Source organism: Netta rufina (genome assembly GCF_964035555.1).
Source record: "Netta rufina genome assembly, chromosome: 3".
Taxonomy (NCBI): domain Eukaryota; kingdom Metazoa; phylum Chordata; class Aves; order Anseriformes; family Anatidae; genus Netta; species Netta rufina.
In genome coordinates, this window is record NC_140125.1 from 94,980,885 (window position 1) to 95,002,528 (window position 21,644).

The following is a 21,644-nucleotide window of genomic DNA, read 5'->3' on the forward strand; positions in this document are numbered from 1 at the left end:
ACCAGCAGAGTAACAGTTACACTGCACTTTTTTCGCTCGCTGCTCTTGAACAAAGTTCAGTTATATGTCAATAAGCTATTTTTCCTATTCTCATTTACACTAAAGCGATAAAATATGAAGCTGTTCTTAAGTAATAAAAACGATGAAAAAATTTGAATCAAAATAAAATGCTTGTGTTTTTTAGGTACAGATACCTGAAGCAGCAGAGCACCACAGGAAACGAACAGCATACTAACTAGGTCTGCATCCTAATTCAGGTACAGTGCTGGCATGATGGAGCCTGGCTGCTTCCATTTCTAATTCATTTAGCATCATTTCAGTGACCTTAATGCAGAGCTGTATAACATTAAAAACAGAGCTTTCATTACTGACGTTCAATATTCTACCTTAAATTTCTACCCTTAGAGATTATAAAAATTGAACTGCAGAAATACCTGAGCAACCCAATCTAACTGGATTGGCTCTGAGCAGGGGTTTGATAACACGATCTCCTGAGGTTCACTCCAAGTGAAATAATTCGATGATTCTAAAACAACGCAACTCCCTCTCGTTGTATGGTTTTTGTCTTCCTCCATACTACCATAGTAAGAGAACTCTCCCAAACAGCATAACATGGTAAAAAGCAATCACATTTATAAGACAGATCTATGCTAAACCTGAAGAATATCTAAAAAAGTATTTTTTCTTACTCGTCTGCAAACACATTCAAAGAAACTAGAATGCTTCTATCCTTTCCTTTTTTTGTTTGTCTTAGTTTTGGTTGTGCTTTATTTTTTGTTTTTGTTTTTGTTTTTTCCCCAGTCAAAACCAATCACACAGATAAAGCACCTGAAAAAAGCTGTAGGTTATTGTACTGTATGAGTAGAATAAGCCTCAGTGCTTTCTGTTTATGGTACCTGAGATGATTAAGCAGAGGTTGTAGTCTCTCGTCAGACTGTATGGAAGGCAGTGATCGTGCTGTCAGCTAGAAGAAACCAGAAGTTCAGTTAATAAAGCAGAACTTTAAAAAGTATAGCACAAAGCAGGAATAATGCAAGAAATCACCCTCTATAACCACCACTTTAAACATCATTCCTAAAACATACTTTCTCCTACTAAAAATTATTTGGCACAGCCTTCCATTATCTGAAATTAGCGGAAATGTTTATAGATTAACAAAGTTAAACAGTGAAAAATAGTTTTACTATTTTATTTACTAAAACTACAATGTTATTTGAATTAAATAGCAAGACATCACTAGAAGTTGAATTCTTTTTCCAACCATTTTTGGACTAAAAGTCATATTTTACCTAGACAGACTTCTAGCAATCATGTAGTGTAAATATAGTCCATTAAGCTGTGTTATATAAAGTTTACATATGTGTATAAAGATTTACTTAACATTTATCACTTTACGACTTTTATATAGATGTGCTTCTCTGTGCACACAGTTATTGCTTTTTATGGGAACCGTGTATTTTGCAATAAGATCCAAATATGCTTTTTTTTTCTTCCAAATATTTCAAATAACTAGTTAAGACATTAATTTTTTCTGAACAAAATATATCTAGTAGCATATAGATAAAATACACATTGCAGTATTTAATAATATCAGTTAATTGGCATATTAAAAAATACATGTATTAAATTTGCCTGATATTACATGCGTATCAACCTTTACCTGTAAAGGCTACGAGACAACAGTTCTGATAATGCTGATGTCTACATAACATAATATTAATATGCCTTTCGTGATGCTATTGCTGCCCAGTTGGGTTATATTTTGAAAATTATCTTCATACAAATGTAAAATGTCTACTTATTTTACATTACATGAATCACCATCAACTTTTAAGTATTTCACAGGTAACCTAAAGTAACATACACACAGTTATCCGTACATCTTTTAAATCCTTAGAAACAAACCCAGACTTGTAGCACCAGCAATGCAGCTCTATTTGTGTTTGCTGGCTCCAGCACACAAAGCAAAGCACTGAAGTAGGAGTTCTCCAAAATGCAGCTCCTCTAGGCCTCGGGTAACCCCAGCACACCCATCTGGTCCAACTGTTGTCATCAAGAGTCTCAGCAATCCATTCACCTTTACAACAGGCTGGTACCTTGGCAATTTAAGCATTACCTGTATTCCCTTACTATTCTTAAGCTAAGTTGAGATACATATGGCACACTAAGAATTCATTAAGCTTTATGTTATTTATTCAGAAGTTTATTTTGAATAAAAACCTAATTTTCTTACTGTTGAGTGCTAGAGGCCCATAAAGTGCTAACTGAAATACTAGTTATTCCATATTCATGCCCTCTATCACAACAATCTAGTTTTGGTTTAAACACACCCAGACAACCAGAAATTTCTGAATAAAACTTGGAAGCCCTCTAAAAGCTGGTTGAGTTATTACACTGTGCTAAAAACAGCACAGAGCCTGAATTGCCTGAAACACCAGCTGCTTCTCTTGCTATTAATACTTAGCTGATACACAGAACAAGATTTGTGTGCGCACTCACACACACAGATTTTTACCTGAGACAAGCACATAGTGTTTTTCTCTATACCGTACCAGGAGAACAAATTTTCATCTGAAACATCACCAAATGTACTGGCATGGCTTGCTTAGATCATTGTTTAGACAACTAATCCTTCATACTACACGAGGAAAAAAACATTTTTTTCTTGTTTATACAAACAGCAGACAATGTTTTTGAAAGCCACACTGGACAGTAGTGTAAGAAGCAAACACCTTTCAAAGCACAGTGAAATTCAAAAGCTGAAAAAATATTGATATTGTCAAAGTTATATATACCATAAACTAAGTCATATATAAATGTTATCGATGAACAGAGAGATGCTGTCTTAAAATTCATTTGGGAGCCTTGTAGGAACTGAGGTAGAACCAAGGACTGGCGATCTCTGGGTTTAATCAAGTTTTACTTTGATGTTGCAGTGAAAGAATACAGAAGTGGCCTGTGCAGCCCGTTTCAGGAACCACTGCAAAGGGCATAATCCCTTTATCACTGTGAAGTATAATCCCTTCGAGTCACAAGAAAATCCATGTCAACACTGTTTTCTTCTTTTTTCCTTGTCTATTTTTCCCTCTGTGATTATGGAATCCCCAAATGTTAGCAGCAAAATAAATCCTGATTTCCTCCTTTACGTTGCCTGGAAAATCAGGATAAAGATTTCTGTAGAATATGCCCCTGTGAAAATGAGATCATCCATCTTTCCACAATCACAACACACACTTTGTTAGTTTCATTCAAATGTTTATTTTCAGGAAGATGTGGGATCCTCACGACATTTCCATCTAAAGCATCTCCTCAAAACAGTCACTTGTTCTGCAGCCACCAGGAGCCTGTTTTGGTTTGCCACGTTTGGTTCAGGACAGGACGACCAACTAAACACGATACGCTAAATACTACCCTTATCAGGAACACTTCTTCAAAAGAAAAAGGGAGGAAAAAAATCCACTCAGGGGTGTTTCTGTGGATGATTCTGCATGGACAAAGAGAACAGACCCCAAGATATCAAGCCTTCCTCTTATTCCTTATTCTAGTAAATAAAAGAAGATGCACATGGATCCTGCGTAAGGACAAAAGGTGGGGGAAAAAAAAGAAGAAAAGAAATGAAAAACCACAAGAGGACTCTCATATGAGACACCATTGCAGGCAAAGCTGATTTGTTCAGCTGAAACTTAAAAGAGATTACCAGCCTGAAGCACTGCCATCACTCCTGTCTGTATCTCTTCCAGGACAGCGAGGTATTTCCCTTGCTATTGGTATTTCCCAACTGCTACTCAATCACACAAATGAAGAACAAAAAATGAAAGCATTAAAGTGTTGAGTAAAACATTCTCACACATCGGAGTAATATATTGTGAAGGAAAAAGGAGGAGATTGATGTAGAACAATCCATCCTCTGCTTTGAGCAGATGACTCGGTAATGCCTGTATGAAAACATACCGAGTGTCAGAAAAGGAGCGCTTACAGGTTTGCTTACAGGTGTTTCATCCTTTGCAGAAATAAATCATCTTGTTAGCATCACCTTTCTTGAAACAGTAGTTTAATTTAACCACAAAAGCATCTTTTAAAACTACAGAAGACGTATTTTAGCTTGCAAAACATCTCCTTCTGGCCAAGGCTTAAGATCTGAGCACCCTGCTAGGGTGTAGGTTGCTCTTTCCACCCTATCTTTGAAAAATGGCAGTACGCTTTTGTAGATGGCCAAGTTACCTGGCTTCTTCCTGATCCTCGGTTCTGGGTGGTTTTGTTTAGTTGTGTTGTGTGTTTTGTTTTGTTTTCCCCTGAAGAGCACTGTAATTCATGTCAACGTAGCAGCACAGACATTTCTTTATATTGCAGCTGCCAGAAGAACCCACTAAAGTTTTTTGGTTTGTTCTTTTTTGTTGATTTCTCTTAAAATATTTTTTTTATTGATACAGCACGTTTTCTGTTAACTTACCTGGATTATAAATATAAAAGGTGAAAATTTTGTAAGATGTAAGGTCTTTCCCCACAAGCAATTTTTTTCTGAGCCACACTGGAAATACAATTAGGTTTTACAAAGGTGGTGGCAAATGAACACCAGTGGTTTTGAACAGCTGAGAATTCTCGTAGAATCGCAAAGCCTTTTAGGTTGGAAAAGACCTCCAAGATCATCAAGTCCAACCATTAACCTAGCAAGAAATAACCAGCTAAGAACTGTCCCTTTTCAACAGCCATTTGCTACAAGAAAAACATAATCCCAACGACAGAATCCCAACAGATTCTGCAGCTTTTTTTCCATCACTCTGAAACCAAATTCTGACAAATTCTTGGAAGCACAGCCCTGCCTTCACCTACATTAGGCATTGAGCACAGAGATCATCTAAAGAGGAGGAAAAAACATGCTATTCAATGTGAGATACATAAAAGACATCAAGACGTTGTCAGGTTAGGAACATAGCTCCCACTCTAATCATGTGGAAGCAGTTTAATTTCAAGAGAACATAAAAGACTGCAGACTTCAGATATTCCCAGCTGAGAGACCAGGGTGATGAGAAGAGCAGGCAGAGCAAGCCTCGGACATGCGGGCATCTCACAGCTGACCCAAAATCATGGAAGCTGTCAGGAGAGACGCAGATCATTAAGGCAAACTAAGCACCACGTTGTCAGTGTCACAACATTTAAAAAGGGGAATGGAGGAAGAACACTGAACAATGAGGGAAAGGAATGAATAAAGTGAAGGCTGAGACAACCTAGGTCCAGCTTCATGGGACCCTCCCATAATTCTCACCCCTATCTCTTCAGGGGAGAGGAAAGAAACCACAATCTTCAGGCATTTGAAATAACCTGAATTTCCAAGAGGCAGGTTTCTACAATTTTGACAAAATTCAGTCATCTTTTTATACGACCTGGTGAAAGCACAAGAGTAAGAACCTGATTTTTATTTTCTATCGATCTCTGTGCAACAGCCACCTCTCCAGCGAGCGCAGTGCTGTGTTCATGGCAAATGAACAAAATGACATTCCCATACTGCTCCAAGAAGGGAATGGTTTGAGAATGTAGGAAGGAGGCAAGGACTGGAAAACTATATAAATGTTAAGAATTAGTTCAGATTTGGTTGGGGTATTTCAGACAATAATAAGGGCAAAAGGATGACAACTCATAGGCTGACATCTAAGAAAGAATTTGTAGTTTCTTCTTGCCCCCGTGCAAACTTGAACCAGCAAGTTACTGAAAACTTTGTACAAAGTTCAGAAAAAAACTGACACAAAGCCTGTTCAGTAGCAGCTCCACATGCTATCAGGAAGCGTTTTTATACACAGCAATTAAGAACAAGATTACCATGACTCAATTAACTTGTCTCCATTTTTATGAGTGTGAATTTCTTGATTTTGAGGTTATGATGTGAGAGCTATTCGCTCTCTAAGTGATTTTCTGTGCAAAAAAGATAAGAGAATTTTTATTTTCACAAAGAGTTTGCTCTCTAGGCAAGATGTCCTAATTAGCTGCATTGCACAAGAAGATTTTAATATGCTGTCAGACCATTTGATGAATACATTTTTTTAAAAAATCACATTAAATTGGATGTTATTTTGCAAAATGACACGGAAGGCTTACAAGGAAAGCACAGCAAGAAGGGTTTTGACAAAGGTTACTTTCAGCTGAAGCTACTGAATTACTCCAAGCTCCTTCTACAAGTAGCCAGAAAAATAAAGTTCTGTTGGGAGGATGCATCAGAGACCCTGAAGCGTACATTATTACCCAGAGTATTGTCTTAGCAGCTAGCAAGTAATCCCAGAACAAGAAGGGGTATCTCAAGACATGCTGTTTGTACACATATCCACCACCAGTGATCTGCCTGTACACAATTAGCCAAGTCCAACTTTCCCCCTTTAACCTGAGAGCTCCCTGTGCTGCTGTTCGTGCTGTTTCCTTCATGTTGAAACGAATGTTGTATAGGCAGGCTTGGCGTCCTTTCGCCTCCTTAGATGTTTTCAAACCCAGACAGGCAAGACCATAAAGCACAGGACTCCTATTTAAAGGGTAGGCATTAGGAATCTCAACAAGTGCTCAGTCCCTGGATCATTGCCCTACTTTTCTCCCAGGTAAATCCCAGAATCATAAAGCTGCTCAGGTTGGAAGGGACCTTAAAGGCCAGCCAGTTCCAATCCCCCTGCCCTGGGCAGGGACACCTTCCACTAGACCAGGTTGGTATTATCCACTGAATGTTTTGTACCATTAGTATAACAGCTTCTAAACCTAGGTGAAAACCACCCAAAGATCCCTAAGTCTTGTTCTCCACCCACATAAATTTATATTTTTAAAAAAAGTAGGCTCAAAGTTGATATACTATTAGCAATAGCAAGAAATGACAGCAAGTCGCTGCAAGTGCCAGGCTCAAAAATACAGTTAATTACCCTGAACATCTATTAGAAAATCTTCCTTCCTACACCTTTGATTCTCAGCTATTTGTTCCCACACCTATTTGTTCCGGATGAGTCCAAGCTTGGAGAATAGTAAAGTGAAGAAGACAGAGAGAAAGAAGATTAAAAAAAAAAAAAAAGATGAGTAAAATACAACGCTATAGTAGTACCTGCAGCAGTAACACATGCAACATTGCTGCAGAGAATTAGAAATTACCTTTCAAGAAATCAAACAGTTCTGTTACAGGCTGGTAATTCAACACCAGTTTACTTATTTATATCTTTCTCTTGAATTTTTCAAAGGGAGATTATGTTTAGAGATACCTATTTAACATTACATGGCACACTAAAGAGATGGCTTGTTCCGGTTAAATTAATACGAGACAAGCTTTATTCAAAGATGCATCTCCAAAGAAAAAACACAGGAAATGGTTTGATTTGAGTTGTTTTTCAGATGTAATCATTCCTACAGAATATCAGCTTTTATCTAAAAAAAAAAAAAAAAAAAAAAAAAAAAAAAGCAGACTACATAGTTTGTTACTGACAACACGGTACAGCAGAGAGGTAGGAACATAACCCAGCTCTTCCCGTTCACCAGGGATAACTGAAAAATGAGGGAGGGCACTGAAATGTTTCCCATGAAAGTCACTTACCTTAGCAACTTTTTCTTTACCCCTGACCTACCTCTGGAGTCTCAGGTTGACCAAGAGAAAAAACAATATGCAGGAGATGCTCAAGACACTTTTGGGAGCCTTTCCTCCATCGCCTCAATCTTAAGATACAGAATAGCTTCCAAATAATGCTATGGAAACATCTAAGTTGTTTTTAGAGACTGTCATACCATTCACTGCATTATTACTGATGCATTATAGATGAAAGTACTCTGTGCATTTCATAGTATTTAGGATCGACATGCATGACATACATACCCAGCACGGTTACAGTAAATACCAGGCCTCTAAATCTCAGTTTTCCTTATGCTGAATCTACCTACGTATGTTTCTCAATGCATATATTCAAAACCATAGCTTTTAGTTTAAAAAGGAAGAAACTATGATATATTGACATTTTTCTTCAGACAAAGCTCTCAGATGAAAATCTTTCTCCCTGAAACCTACTTTCAGACACAAACACTATTTGTTGTGCCTTTTTTATTCCACAATACAGCCTAAACAGTCCCCTGTTTCATGACTAATAGTCATGAAAAGGCTTCTTAATAAATCTTTCATTAAAAACATTGTTAATGAATAGGAATTCATAAACATTAAAGTATCTTCACTTTTAACAAATCTATATTTTAGATAGTGATTCCCTTAACAAGTAGTTTTCAAGCTTATGAACGCTCCAATATTCTTATATGCTGTATGTTAGTGCCTCAGACATCAAAATACTTGCTTTAAGTTACCATATAATTTCTAGAAAAGCTTCAGACTTCTGGGGAAGCTTTGAAATTTTGAATTGCCTTTTGAATTGAGATTTCAGAACGACAGCTTCACGTGGTCTTCTAAAACCACACCATTTCACCACCACCACAAAACCACGAGATTCTTACGTTGCCAAAACCCACGGACTCCATTTCATTGCGTTTCCCTGTAACATCCAACAAAAGTTGCAGGCTGCCTCGTATCAACAAGACCTGATTGATTCTGAAACATCAACTATCCTGCTAATGCTGTAACAAAATGTCACAATGCAAATGCTATGCAGCAAGGGAACCTGGACCAGGAGAGCGGCGTTTGCATGCTGGCATACCGCTCCACCTAGACAGTTGACATTTTAGCACTGATCAATTTTCTTCGGAAAAAAAAGTTCAGGTTTAACCTTTCACAACAGGCTGCAAATCTCAAGTGTTGTACAAAATTAATAAGTAATTTTGCCGAGGCTTTTTCAGCTATTAGAAGTTATTTCAACAGCACTTCCACTGAAATATGCTCAATAAAAAGCAAAGCAAACAATTAATACCACATTTATCCCATTGGAAGCGGTAGCACAATCTGCATGGAGGGAGATAACATTTTTCAAAACTAACAAAAACGTTTTTGACATGAGAAAATGTTTTTGCAGGGGGCCAATCGGATTTAGCACGTAACGCATTTATTTTCATATAGCACCACCAAACGCACGGAAGAAAGGAAATAAATAATATAGATTGGAGTTCCTGGGCTCTTAGCACAAATGTAACAACTCGGTGACATTTTCAAAGGACGGGAAAAAGATTTTCCTCATGAATCTCCAGTGATTGATACAGGTATCAATACGAGGCTGAAGTTTGTTTGTTTTTTTTAATTAAATGAATCTCCCAACACTTCTGTCTCGCCCCTTCACAGCAGCACAAACCAGCCCAAAGCAACTCAGAACGTAGAGTGGGCTTTGATGTCTTGAGGAAAGCAAAGCAAAGGCAACAGCTAACTCAAGATTTACTTTAAAAAAAGGAAATTCAGCTCAAGATTTACTTTAAAAAAAGAAATTCAGGTCCTAGGCCTTAGCATTTTTTTATTTTACTCTGAAAGGGGGAGGGAGGAGAGAACACTGTTGCCATGAACACTGCTGAAATGCTGTACCTAAGAATTGAAAAGCTCTACGTAAATAAAAAATACAGCCTAAAATTCATGTTTATATACTAATAAAATTAATGTCTATTTATTTAGGCAGTCAACTCAAGCTGCCAAAGGACAGGTGGCTCCATGGCAGAAGAAACAAATCAGCAGTCGTGAAGACCTTGATTGCCAGCATGTCCTAGATACTTCCCAAATACTTGAAGAACTTTGAAGAGACCGAACTCGACTAATTTCAGCTCAGCGGCTGCCGAATGCGTTCAGAATAATAATTAATGTTTTCCTGAGGCATTTGCGTCTGAAAGAAATTGATTTCTTTTTTTTCCATTTGCAAATGTCTAGCTTTCATATTCACATTGTGGTATAAATAACATCTGGGTTGAAGATTAATATTTAGTCTTTAAAGCAGAGCTTTTTCAATAATTAAACCTTGTTTAATTGGTAAGTGAACTGTTGCTAGTTTTTGCATCATTACTTGTGGAAATACTCATTTCGCTTGCATGTCTGGGCACAAGTATGTAAATTAACTCATCTCTTGTATTTTTTTGCATTCTAATGTAAAGCTAAAGTTGACAGATACCGAGATTCTCATTAGATATTTTTTCCCCTAAAACAGATTACAATATTGCAGGAAAAATGGAATTAATACAGTGTCTTTCAGGCTTTAATTATATGGAGATTGAGGTAGCCATTCAGAAAGCTACCTTGTCAGCAAATCCCAACCTTCTGGTAATGCTGCTTGCCAGAACTAGGACGATTCTTTGGGAATTTCAGCAACTGTTTCACCGCTGATTTGGCCTTTACCAGTAGCTTGCTCAACTTTTAATTTAGCCCTCAGTCTTTCTGCTATCTAGTTCCAGATATCTAGTGGCTTTAAAACTAAGTTGAGTGCACTAAAGCATTGGTCTTCACAGCAAGACTGGAAAATAACATCATTTGCTTTAGATCACCACCAGTTTGATACAAGCATTTCACTTGCCTTCAAATATTGCTTACTGCTCTTTGGCTGCATGCAGATTTTGTTTCTTTTTCTAGCAGTATTTCTGAGGAGAAGCTTCTGACTGTTTGCTGTCTTGATCCCAGTTCCACAGATTGAATATCCCAGTGCTCCCAGTACTGGGATCTGTTCTTCGGTTCATTGCTGCTGTAATTAACCTCCTTCAAGAGAGTATTCGTGGCAGTGGGGAGGAGAGTAGTTTCTCTCACAAGGCAGTGATTTCCTCAAGGTCTTAACATTATCATTGTGAGCCTTCTTCCCATCATTCAAGAGAAGAAAATTAAGAAAAATAACATTCCTGCATTACCCAGTAAAAAAAAAAAAAATTACTAACCAGTATCGCAGAGGAAACAATTAGCCAGAAAGCACGAAAGACTCATTATTGCTTCATTAAGCACCCTCATTAAGTCACATCAGAAATCACGACAGGTTTTTCAACCAAAAACTGCATTAGTCTAGCACTAATTCTACGCTCAGTAGCGCTAAAACTGTTTTGAGAACAACCCTAAACCATGCCAACAAAGCTTCTCCAAAGGCAAAGACCAAGAGAAGAAACTAGCACCTACAGCCCCACCCAATCCACACCATTAAGATCTCATTTTCCATAGTCATTAGCACTACGACGTGGCTTCATCTACTGCTCTGCAAAGGAAGCCATCCCAAAAAAAAAAAAAAAAAAAACCTGAGTTGAAAAGGTATTACATATTTATCATTAATCTTGCCAAACTGTTACTAAAGCCCTATGTGGTTTGGAAGGCAGCGCAGGAAATAAATAGGTCAGGCACTGTATAAAAGTCACAGTTTTATTATCTTCAGAGATTTCATTTTCTTAATAGGATTTTACTACTAGGAACCAATTACTCCGTCCTTGTGTCTTATTACTGCACTCAAAAAAAGTTTTCCTTACGTGTCAAAATGTGGTCCTGGTTATCTCATGCCAGAGCTGGCCTGAATTCTCAGTGATTTGCTCTACGACACTGTGTGGACTTCTTGTAGCTACAGCCTGTAAGGAAAGCTGTGCCGTTTCGGAAACAGCCTCAGAACCGAAAGCTGCGTCCAGTATTTTCGATGACACAAAGCACAGGAGATCAGCCAAGTTCTGCTGATCCTCTGATCTCAGCTGCCCGCGTATGAAAGATGGTCAAACAGAATCCCAGCTGTTTAAGCCAAAAAACCCCTTTGTAATAAATTAGCCCAGTACCAGGTATTTCTGAACTGCTAGCAGCATCCCTGCTTTCCTTACGAGATCTCAGATTCTCGGAGCATCCCCAGAAGTCTGCATTTTTCACCTGTGACGCAGAGGAATTTTCACAGGTACCGATGTTCAGCAATTGCAGCAAGGCTGGTAAATGCTTACTCAGGAGTTATAAACACAAAACGAAACCAGTTGTTAGAAACAAGAGAGCATCTTCCTCTTAGATTGGTTTCAGAGAAAAATAATTAACTAAAAATAATTGGTTTACAAAAACAAAAATACTTGGTTTTAGGAACCAGAATTATTTACTCAGTCTACACTGCCTGAGGCTATGTTCCTATTCTGCCTTTAAATTACAGTGAAGACCCTAATATCTAAGGAAAAAGGATTCCACCACCAATCGTTTTCTGTTTAATGAGCTGGTCAAATCTTCATAAATTACTTTTTTTTTTTCCTTGAGAAAGTTACTCCACCACTTCAGATAAATGAAAGTAATCTTTTGTAATACAAACTTTTTCTTACTGTCTGCGCAATGCCAGCCTCTTACTTTCAAACCTCAAAAGAAGGCAGTTTTGAATTTCACTGTTTCATTCTCTCCACACGTGGGTACTGCTTGGAAATAACTGCTGCACTGCTAAGATTTAGAAAACATCCATCTTCTAAAAGTAACAAGGCATTCGGAACATTTTTGCTTAGTTGCGCATATTTTACAATATTGACTTTTTTTTTGTGGTAGTTTCAAATGTTGCCAACCCTTCAAAGAGTTTTTAAGCTCCAGCTCCCCATATGTTCAAGTATCAGCTACTACACATATAGTAAATGCAGCTGAAAACATGACAGGCACTCCCATCTCATGCTCCTAAAAAAAATACCATAAACTTGAGCCTACTTACCAGCATTTTTAACTATTTTACTTAATCTCAACTCTCAGTTGCCAGCAATGACATTTCCCAGATACGAGTAAGACTTAGTGTATAAATATTTTCTCTCCAAATCAAAGAAGGACATTCACATTACAGGAAATCACTAACAAAACACGTATTTTTTAAAAAAAAAAATCCTTTTTAAAATGTTAATCATCCAAGTTTACAAATACTACATGTATTTTCCTTCTGAATAAAAACAGGCTGCCGTAAGAAACACTACCCCCAGGTTTCAAGTGCATGAAGCAGAAAACAGACTTCATAAAAACTAATTAACTGGTATTATGGAACACAACAGCATTTCCTGAGAACATAAGTAAGGTAGCAGGACCAGCACTGCATAGAATCACAAAACGGCCTGGGTTGGAAGGGACCTTGCAGACCACCTCGTTCCAACTTTTTATAAGCCCCCTTTAAATACTGAAAAGCTGCAAAAAGGTCACCCCACAGCCTTCTCTTCTCCAGGCTGAACAGCCCCAGATCTCTCAGCCTTTCTTCACAGGAGAGGTGCTCCAGCCCTCTGATCATCTTTGTGGCCCTCCTCTGCACCCGCTCCAACAGCCCCATGTCCTTCTTGTGCTGGGGGCCCCAGACCAGGATGCAGCACTCCAGGTGGGGCCTCACAAGGGCAGAGCAGAGGGGCACAATCACCTCCCTCGCCCTAGAAGCAAGATGTTCAAGTGCAGCCCAAGCCCAGGGAATTCTCCTTCCCAGCCCACCAGAGCCAGGCTGCTGCCAGCACCTGACCCCAGACCAGGCAGCAGCAAGGCTGAAGAACACCACAGACCCCAGAGCAGGCACCACGCACAGACAGTGTGCATACAAACCATACAAATGGCCTGATCCATCGGCATGTGGTGGCTGACCTCCGTGGCCTGCTGTAGCTGGCTGCGATCTTCCCAAAAGATGCTCCTCAAAGCCCTGGAAGCTGGCAGTGAAAATGCTCTGCCCTCTTTGCCACAAGCACACATTGCTAACAGTCAAGTCAAGTCAAGAAAAATCATGAAGTAAATGCCATGACAACTATTCTGCACGTTTTTCCCAGAGAAACGAGGCTAGAGTGCTCTTGCTATTTACACTCACAGATGAGTGTTAGAATTAATAACTTCTGACCATTTTAGCCAATCCCACCAGATTTGAGAGAGAAAAGAACCCAAAAGAGACCAACTCCTGACAAGTTTCTTGGGAAAAATACTAGGTGAGAGACACCGGCATGTCTCAGAACCAAACACAAACTGTGCAGAGCAGCAGACTCTGAAAGGAAAACGCATCCTATGTCAAACAGACGAGAATTTCAGAGCTGACAGTTCGGTTTTGTGCTGATACTTCAGAGTTTAACAATCCCAGGAAACAGCCTCCTGCCCAGATAGCACATAACTGCAAAGAACAGCAGACAGAAATAGAATAACTAACCAGGACCTGAGGTGCACCTCGCACTTTTCAAGGACGAACTTCAAGAACAGGACCCCAGCAAAGCATCAGAGGGCACTACAAACAACGTGTAGGACCCTGACCCTCACCAGCCTGTACTTTTCGCAACTATCAGCTATCTGGCAGAAAGCCTGAAATCTCATCCTTAGCGTATCTGCCTTACTGTAAGATGACTGATGAAATAATTAGACCCCAAAAGGATACAGGTGCATCGTGACTGCAGCACAAGGGCTGTAAAAAGACTATCCAGCCCGTAAACCAACAGTGCATAGAAAAGATATAAGGGACTGGAGCAAAAGAATGCACAGCTCAAAGTAGTGCCTAACCAGGTATTATTATTGCTGTGCTTTGCGACAGAAGCTACATTACAGAAACGTCCTCAAATAAAGGTGGCATTAAAAAAAGTTATGAGGTATTTCTGTTCCTATTCCCGAAACATTCCTTTTTGAACAGCACCAGCACCTTTTTAAAAGCAAGGTCAGCATATAGTGAGCCAAAATCTGCGAGTATCTTTTGTATTCTTAGTCCAGCGCCCATCAAACCGCAGCTTATGATCCATTGGGAACAGCCCATGAGAACTGGCCAAGTGTTCGATGGCACCAGACAGGGGAAGTTTGGTTCCTCCTGAATTGCAGCAGTTCGCTGCCCCTGAGGCACGGGCAGCTGAGCAATCACAAAGCCCCAAAGGATCTAAGCTGCTCACAACTCCTCATAGCAAGCTCTCGTGACAGAAAATCCTTGGAGATCTTCAGAAGCCGCCTGGACATGGTCTGGGCACCCTGCTCTGGGTGTCCCTGCTTGAGTAGGGGTTGGAGCAGATGCCTCCAGAGGTTCCTTCCCACCTCAGCCATTCTGCGACTCTGTGAAAATAACCTGGGTAGAGGATGGCTACCTGAAATAAACAAACTGATTTATAGATGGTTCAAAGTCATTTTTAAATACAGCATCCAAAATAATGTCTGCATACAATTCATTGGGAAGTGACTAGACCTGATGGGTCAGTCATTTTCTCTGTAGTTTATCATCACCGTAGTAACAAAGAATCACTTGTCAATGAAAGTTGGCTTACTATTTTTTTAAATTATACATCTTTAAGATTTATATAGCAGTACTTTGGTTTTGTTTTTTAAGAGCAAAAAGCTGTAAATACATCAGCTGCCACAATGAGACATCATCAAGACTTGATAACACCTTCCTTTTCAGAACAGCAGTTATTAGAAAAGCAGACACCAAAAAGGCTCGGGTCAACTTCTCACTAAATTCTGTCAGATGTGTTTCGGGTTTTTTTGTTTTTTTTTTTTTTTTTTAAATACCCAAATATTTTCTTATTTCCTGAAATACACTGGTGACAAGTCCTACTAAACATACTTTCTATAGCGCTAAGTACATTCTTGCAATTGGATTTGATGATCTTCATAGATCCCTTCCAACTTTTGTTTTCTGTTCCATCATCCCTATGAACGTAAAAATCTGGACTCCAAATCAGCGCTGTTCTTGGACTTTAATTTCTCTTTCTACTTTGCTCCAAGAGTTACTGAAAATCGTGTGAAAAGCCCTACTCTCCATCCTGCATAACAAAAGTAGCTTCTTTTCACGCTAACTTATGACCTCCTCAAGGCTAAGCCTGTACAGAATATGCAAGCAGGAGAAAAACCATCTGGGACAAGAGCAATAAGGTTACTGAGGTTGGGAAAATAAAATTGTTTTCAAATCTGTACAAGAGAGAATTGAAGAGATTAGGAGAAAACAGAAAATAGCTCTGACAAAATGCCAATCACAGTCCATATATGACACTGTTTAAGGAAGCAAGGATTAATGGGAAATTATTTGTCTAAAAGCTTATCTCTGCTCTTAGAGGGCAACTCGGTAAGTCAAAATGGAAGGGCGCACACAACAAAACGCTACTGTATTTATTATTATTATTATTATTATTATTATTATTATTATTTCAACCCTTCTGCACCTCATGCCTTTAATGGGTGACAGATGCAAGTAGCTGTACATTGCCTGAGCCTGCCTGGAAGCATCACTGAGAAGCTGAGACCTTGCCTAACATCTGCCCAGCTCTAATTTATCAGATGATTCGAGTACACGCTGGGAAAACGAGGAGAGCACAGATGACTACAATGGGGTATGCTTGGAAAAAATAAACTCTGGACTACATTGCCTTGCTCTAATGGTCTAGGTGCTCACACAACAAAAACTAAGGAGTATGAATGAACTCTTCACAGCTTTACGTTCTTATAACACATCTGATAGCACCTCAGGTAACAACCACCAAGTGGGCTTTAGCTATGGAGAAGGGCAGAGGTAACACCCCAGCCAGGCCACTGACAACTTACACCAAGTGTCTAAATCATAAAACAACAAATTAAGCAAAAAGGAACAGCCCTGGAGGTGATAACCATCAGCTCCAACACCACAAATGGCTGAACCCATGGGGGAAGCAGTATGCACGGAAGCCAGGCCACCAGCCAAGACCTGGATGCCTTAAGCAGCTACAGGGCCCCGTTTGGAGCCCATGGTGCCAGTGACAGCTTGACTTGAGGAGAACCCACCTTGTTTGATACAAGTCTGTATTATTCAAAGAATAATAATAAGAAGAAGAATAATAAGAGAAGGTCACAAAACAGAAATCCGAAAGCAATGTGATGGGTTGACCTCAGCTAATGTTCAACTCCCATGCAAGTGCTGGCTGCGGCGGGGCCATTGGAGCCAGCTGGAACCATCGGTGTCTGGCATGGGACAGCCCCAGCCCCTTCTGGCAGGAAAGCAGCTCCCCACTAAAAAACCTTGCCACCTACGCCCAGGGCAAACAGAAATCATTATTTGCCTGCTATAAGCTTCCCACATAGTAAATACAATTTAATATTTATGCAACTGAATGGTACAGTTCAGCATTTGCAACTACCTCAGTCCTAGGATACAATTCTCAATTAAGGTCCTTCCTCAATTAAGGGGAAAAGTGCTTTGCAAAGTGGGAAGAGATTGACTTATTTTGGGGCGCGGAGGTGATTTTTGTGTTTCTTCAACCTAGAAGCCAAAACATCAACGGAGACCCTCCCAGGGTCCCAGATCACCCTCCCATTTCTCTAATAACCATACAAAGGGACCCCGAGGCCTCTAATTCACGTACATAAGAGACAGCTTACTGCAGCTGAACATTTCTCTGTACACATTAGTTTGAACAAATACCCTCTGCAGAAAACAGTGAAGAAAATAAAAGTCAGCATGCAGTATTAATAATTTAACATACTGCAATGTTTTTAACTATGTGTTCAAAAAGGCGTATTATCGTTATGCTATTTTGCAGGGGTTTGATTTTATCAACTCATCTTTTAGCACTAACTTCAATGAAATAAACTATAGGTAAACACAAAGCACAAAAACTGTCCCATCAACTGTCCCCTGACCCAGCAGTGAGACATACCTGCAGCTTTAATAGCAAATTCAGTGGTTATACCGAGAGACATTTCATTTTCCTAAATTAGCATTTCCTTTTGATTGAAGTTTTAAATACTAAAACAAAAAAAACCTTAGCATACAAGTTGAAAACATCTCCAACTGATATTACAAGCATTGAAACGCCCTGTAAGGTGTATCAGGAATGGTGATTAACTCCTTCTGTAAGCAGAAACAGCATTTCACCAGGACTTGCTTGCAAGCTGGCTTCAGCTCGTGCGGTGCAGTTGTGTGGTTGGTTTAGAGCCACTCAGTATGCAGAGGACATTTCACTTCATCCCGCAGCTAAAGGAAATTTCTCTTTTGAATAACAATTAAGTAATCACACCTGACACCGCTCTTCAAGAACAAAGGCTTTCAGATTAATGGGTCTGTAGTCAGCAATGGTCATAAAAAAGCCTTTTCAAGTGCTTGAAGCATCTCCAGACACCACGGTTTTTGGAACCCACCTGGGTCCTTCTAATCTAATGCTGCTTAACTGAATCATAACAGGGCTGGCTGTATTTCAGTTCAATGCAGAACACAAGTATAGGCAACAGAGCTAATATATGACTCAAGGGTCACAAACATGGTTTATAAATACAAGATACTAACTGAAAAAACAAAGGAAAGCCAACTTGTAACACTAAGATCTTCTGGTTATGATTTATAAAGTCAGATTCTGTTCCTGAAGAAGTACTATTTCTCTCATTACTTCCATTACTCTGAGAAAGACCATGGCAAACTGCAGGAGTAAACTTCATTACTGGAGGAAAACTGCAGAACTGAACTATATAAGAAGTGCTTCTTACAGACAAATTATGCCAGCAAATGTGTCAAATATGTTTTCAAGTCTATTTCATTGCTTTATCTTGCCACAAGGGCAGACAACTGAAAAATCAGATAAAGATATATAAACCCAAACGGCTGAACACATTCCAAACGGATGGATTTTTGTTACTCAAGCTTCTACCAATTCCTGGCTTTACCAGCTAGAACATGGGCAGTAACAGGCTTCCAACCCACTCCCGATGTGTAAAACAACCTACACTTACACTGCCTTTTGAATCCGGTGGGCCTGAGCTGAATTGAAGGCAAATCTGAGCTATGTTTGCACATGTTTCAGCTTACACGTAGCAAAGCCATTATATAAGGAATCATGCTTAAAACACAGCTGCCTCCATCCATGCTAGACAAGCACAGCCCTCACTAGGGATACCATTAGAGATAAATCTTAAGGACAAAGTTATGTTAGCATGGAACTCTATCTGCTGCTACTTCCCTTCACTATTCAAAGTCATCAGCCAGACCGTGACATAACACAGATGTGGCTCTACTACTTTCAGCTCCCTATGTAGCTACTTCTTTTTTTTTTTTTTTTTTTTTTAATTCTTAAAACTTACAACAGAATTGGATTTGTTGCCAGGTGAGAAACACACAAGGACAGACCTGGTGAACTATTCCAAACAGGATATGAGCATGTGGGAAATACGATTCTAATATTAACACTTTATTTGTCAACTGCCTTGGTAAGCTGATCTGAAATCTTTTTCTTGGTCTAGCAAAAGAAAAAAGACCTGGTTTCACTAACCGATCAAGAGAAGGTGATAAAACATTTGGAGGAATAAATGCAGGACTTTGCAGCAATGGCTTGCAAAGCTGAGCATGAGAAGTCCACTAAAACACATAATCTGGCACGTCAGATGTCTACTGCTGAAGAAGCCACATGAAGCGATTGTATAAGGGAAGGTTAATAGAAGAGCCAAGAAAATTAAATGAACTTGTGCCAAACTTACTAACGTTCATGTGCGTGAAGGTATCAGAACAAGGAGCAGTGACTGTACAAGTATGCAGTCATACTGCATATGGAAACATATGGTTGCATACAGGTATGCACATCCATATTGAACACTGAAACACACAAACAGATAGGTTTTAATACTAAACTCTTTTTAAAAAGACTATCCCAAACTCTAATAAACCTCCCCAGTTGCCAGTATGACCCCGTATGACACAGTTGAAATTGAAGGCCTCTTGCAAACTCTACTTGCAAGGCCCCCGCCCGTCATGGGTTGAAGACAGGGGACCTGTGGAGGTCAGGTCAGTGAAAACACAGAACAGCTCAGAACTGGGGATATGAATGTTACATCCTCTCCTTGAGAAGTCTGAGACACAACCTTGTGATTCTAGCTAAAACCTATAATATTTCTGCATGTTATGTTTCCTGCAGAAAAGGCAATTTCATAACTGTGCTGACAAGAATAAAAAGATCTGGCACTGAGAGCAGAATCACCACGATGCCAGAGCATCAGCACTACTCTGGAGTTCTTCAGGCAGTATAAAATGTAGTAAATCTCTGAATATCCAACTGGTGAAGTGCTATCTGTAGGGACACAACATGCTACATTTGCAAGAGCATCACAACATACACACACAAACCCTTAACCAGTTACAGAAGATTGTCTAGATTATGAGTTAGATTAAGATAAGGTATGATGACTAGAACAACATCAAGACCAAGAACAAAGCTGTAAACACAGGATGTCCCTTACAGCCTGACATCCAGATGATGATGCATCAGCAATAACAACACTGCAACACAGAATATCTCAGGTTGTAGAAGCCTTGAAGGAACCCAGGACACTGAAGGAAAACGTCCACATAATAACCTTAAAAAGTCCAACAGACAAGAAAATCAGAAGACCAGAGTTTTCAAAACAGATGAATTGCTAGTTAAGTAACACAGTTTCCTGTTTTATGGATAAAGAAATTAACGCTATTTGGAAAAAATCATTATCTGGTTTGAAAAAAAAAAAATCTGAGAGAAAGAATCACTGATTTCTTAAAGATGATACAACACTTCTCATATAAATGCTTAAAAAAGGAACAAGAAATGCCGATTTAGCAGGAGTGCAACAAGACTAGGAACAAAGTTAAGCAAGACACTAAGAGAACAAACAAGAAGGGGAATTGCCCACATAAAATGCTAAGCAACCTAGACAATAAGAGAAAAACATAATTGCTCATTTATGGTCAGATTTTAGTTGATGTTAAACCTCATAAAAAGAAATCTCATGACTCCAGGATTAACCTTTGTCATCATAACATTAACTGGACAAAATCAGTGGTACCTAACTGACATGGAAAACTTCAAATGTACCAGGTAACATCTGATATAGCAGATTTAAAAATAGAATGGCTACACATTACAAAAACATAGAAGTCTGATAACTGTGAATGACATAGGCAAGCAGATTCATTATGATACAGTTAAAACACATTCAGATTTTAAAAAGCTTTTACTTATCCTTTTACTTATTAGCTCACACTGACAGATTCATAGAAATGAATCACAGAACAACAAATTACTGACATTTCATGGAATGTTTATTTGCATTTAGTGGATGCAAAAAAATAAAAATCAACCTCATTTGCACACATTCTGCATTACACCAAATACAACACATTTTTCTTGAGAATTAGGAACTTTGTCCAATGTCTTCCCCCCTCCCTGTGTGTAGCAATGCAGTTGCAACACAGAAAAGCTACAATTCAGGCACATGTTTTCTGTATAACCTTGTTCAGCACTCTCACGGTGCCCTCTGATGGCCAAGGCACAAGGTGCAGCTCTAACCTCTCGGGCCAGTTATCTGGACACGTACATACAAAATAACCATCGTGGAAGGGGTGAAAACAGTAAGAAGAACGCGTTGGCAGTTTGACTGTGAGACTGGATGCAGCAGCAAGACAGAATCTTGCTACTGCAGTTTGAGTCAGTTTGTAAAACATGAAACCAATGAAGTTGTTCAAAACTCCGCACTCAGCAAGCAAAATATCTGATTAGACTGCAAGAGATAAGAACAGAGCTGCAGTGACCTCAAAAGAAAGCTGGTATGTAGCGTTAACTTTCAGGTCTTTGGGTTTGCATCTGCTTTTCTGAAAGGTTCCTTGAATGCAAGCCTAACGCAGAAAATGATGCTTTCACAGAGCTCACTTCAGAGAAATGAATAAAGACTGCAGACAAAACATTAATAAAAAAAAAAAAGTAAAGCTAACAGAAAATTTGACAGAATTACCTATAAGTAGCTTGCAGTTTCCACCTTTTGCGTTTTGGATCCTGCAAATTTAGAGAAGCTTTCAGTTTAGCCCAATCATGCAAAGAATTATAATTACTGTACCATTTCCAAGTAATACTCAAACTGCATA

The 21,644-nt window shown here is 39.2% G+C and overlaps 1 protein-coding gene across 1 annotated transcript in view; it reads right to left on the reverse strand.

The window, feature by feature from the left end:
- Nucleotides 1–21,644, reverse strand: part of PRIM2 (DNA primase subunit 2) — a 107,234-nt gene that overhangs the window by 51,925 nt on the left and 33,665 nt on the right. The window contains exon 8 of the mRNA XM_084285293.1: nt 897–964. Coding sequence (XP_084141419.1) covers nt 897–964 — 68 coding nt within the window. The remainder of the gene's footprint in view (nt 1–896; nt 965–21,644) is intronic.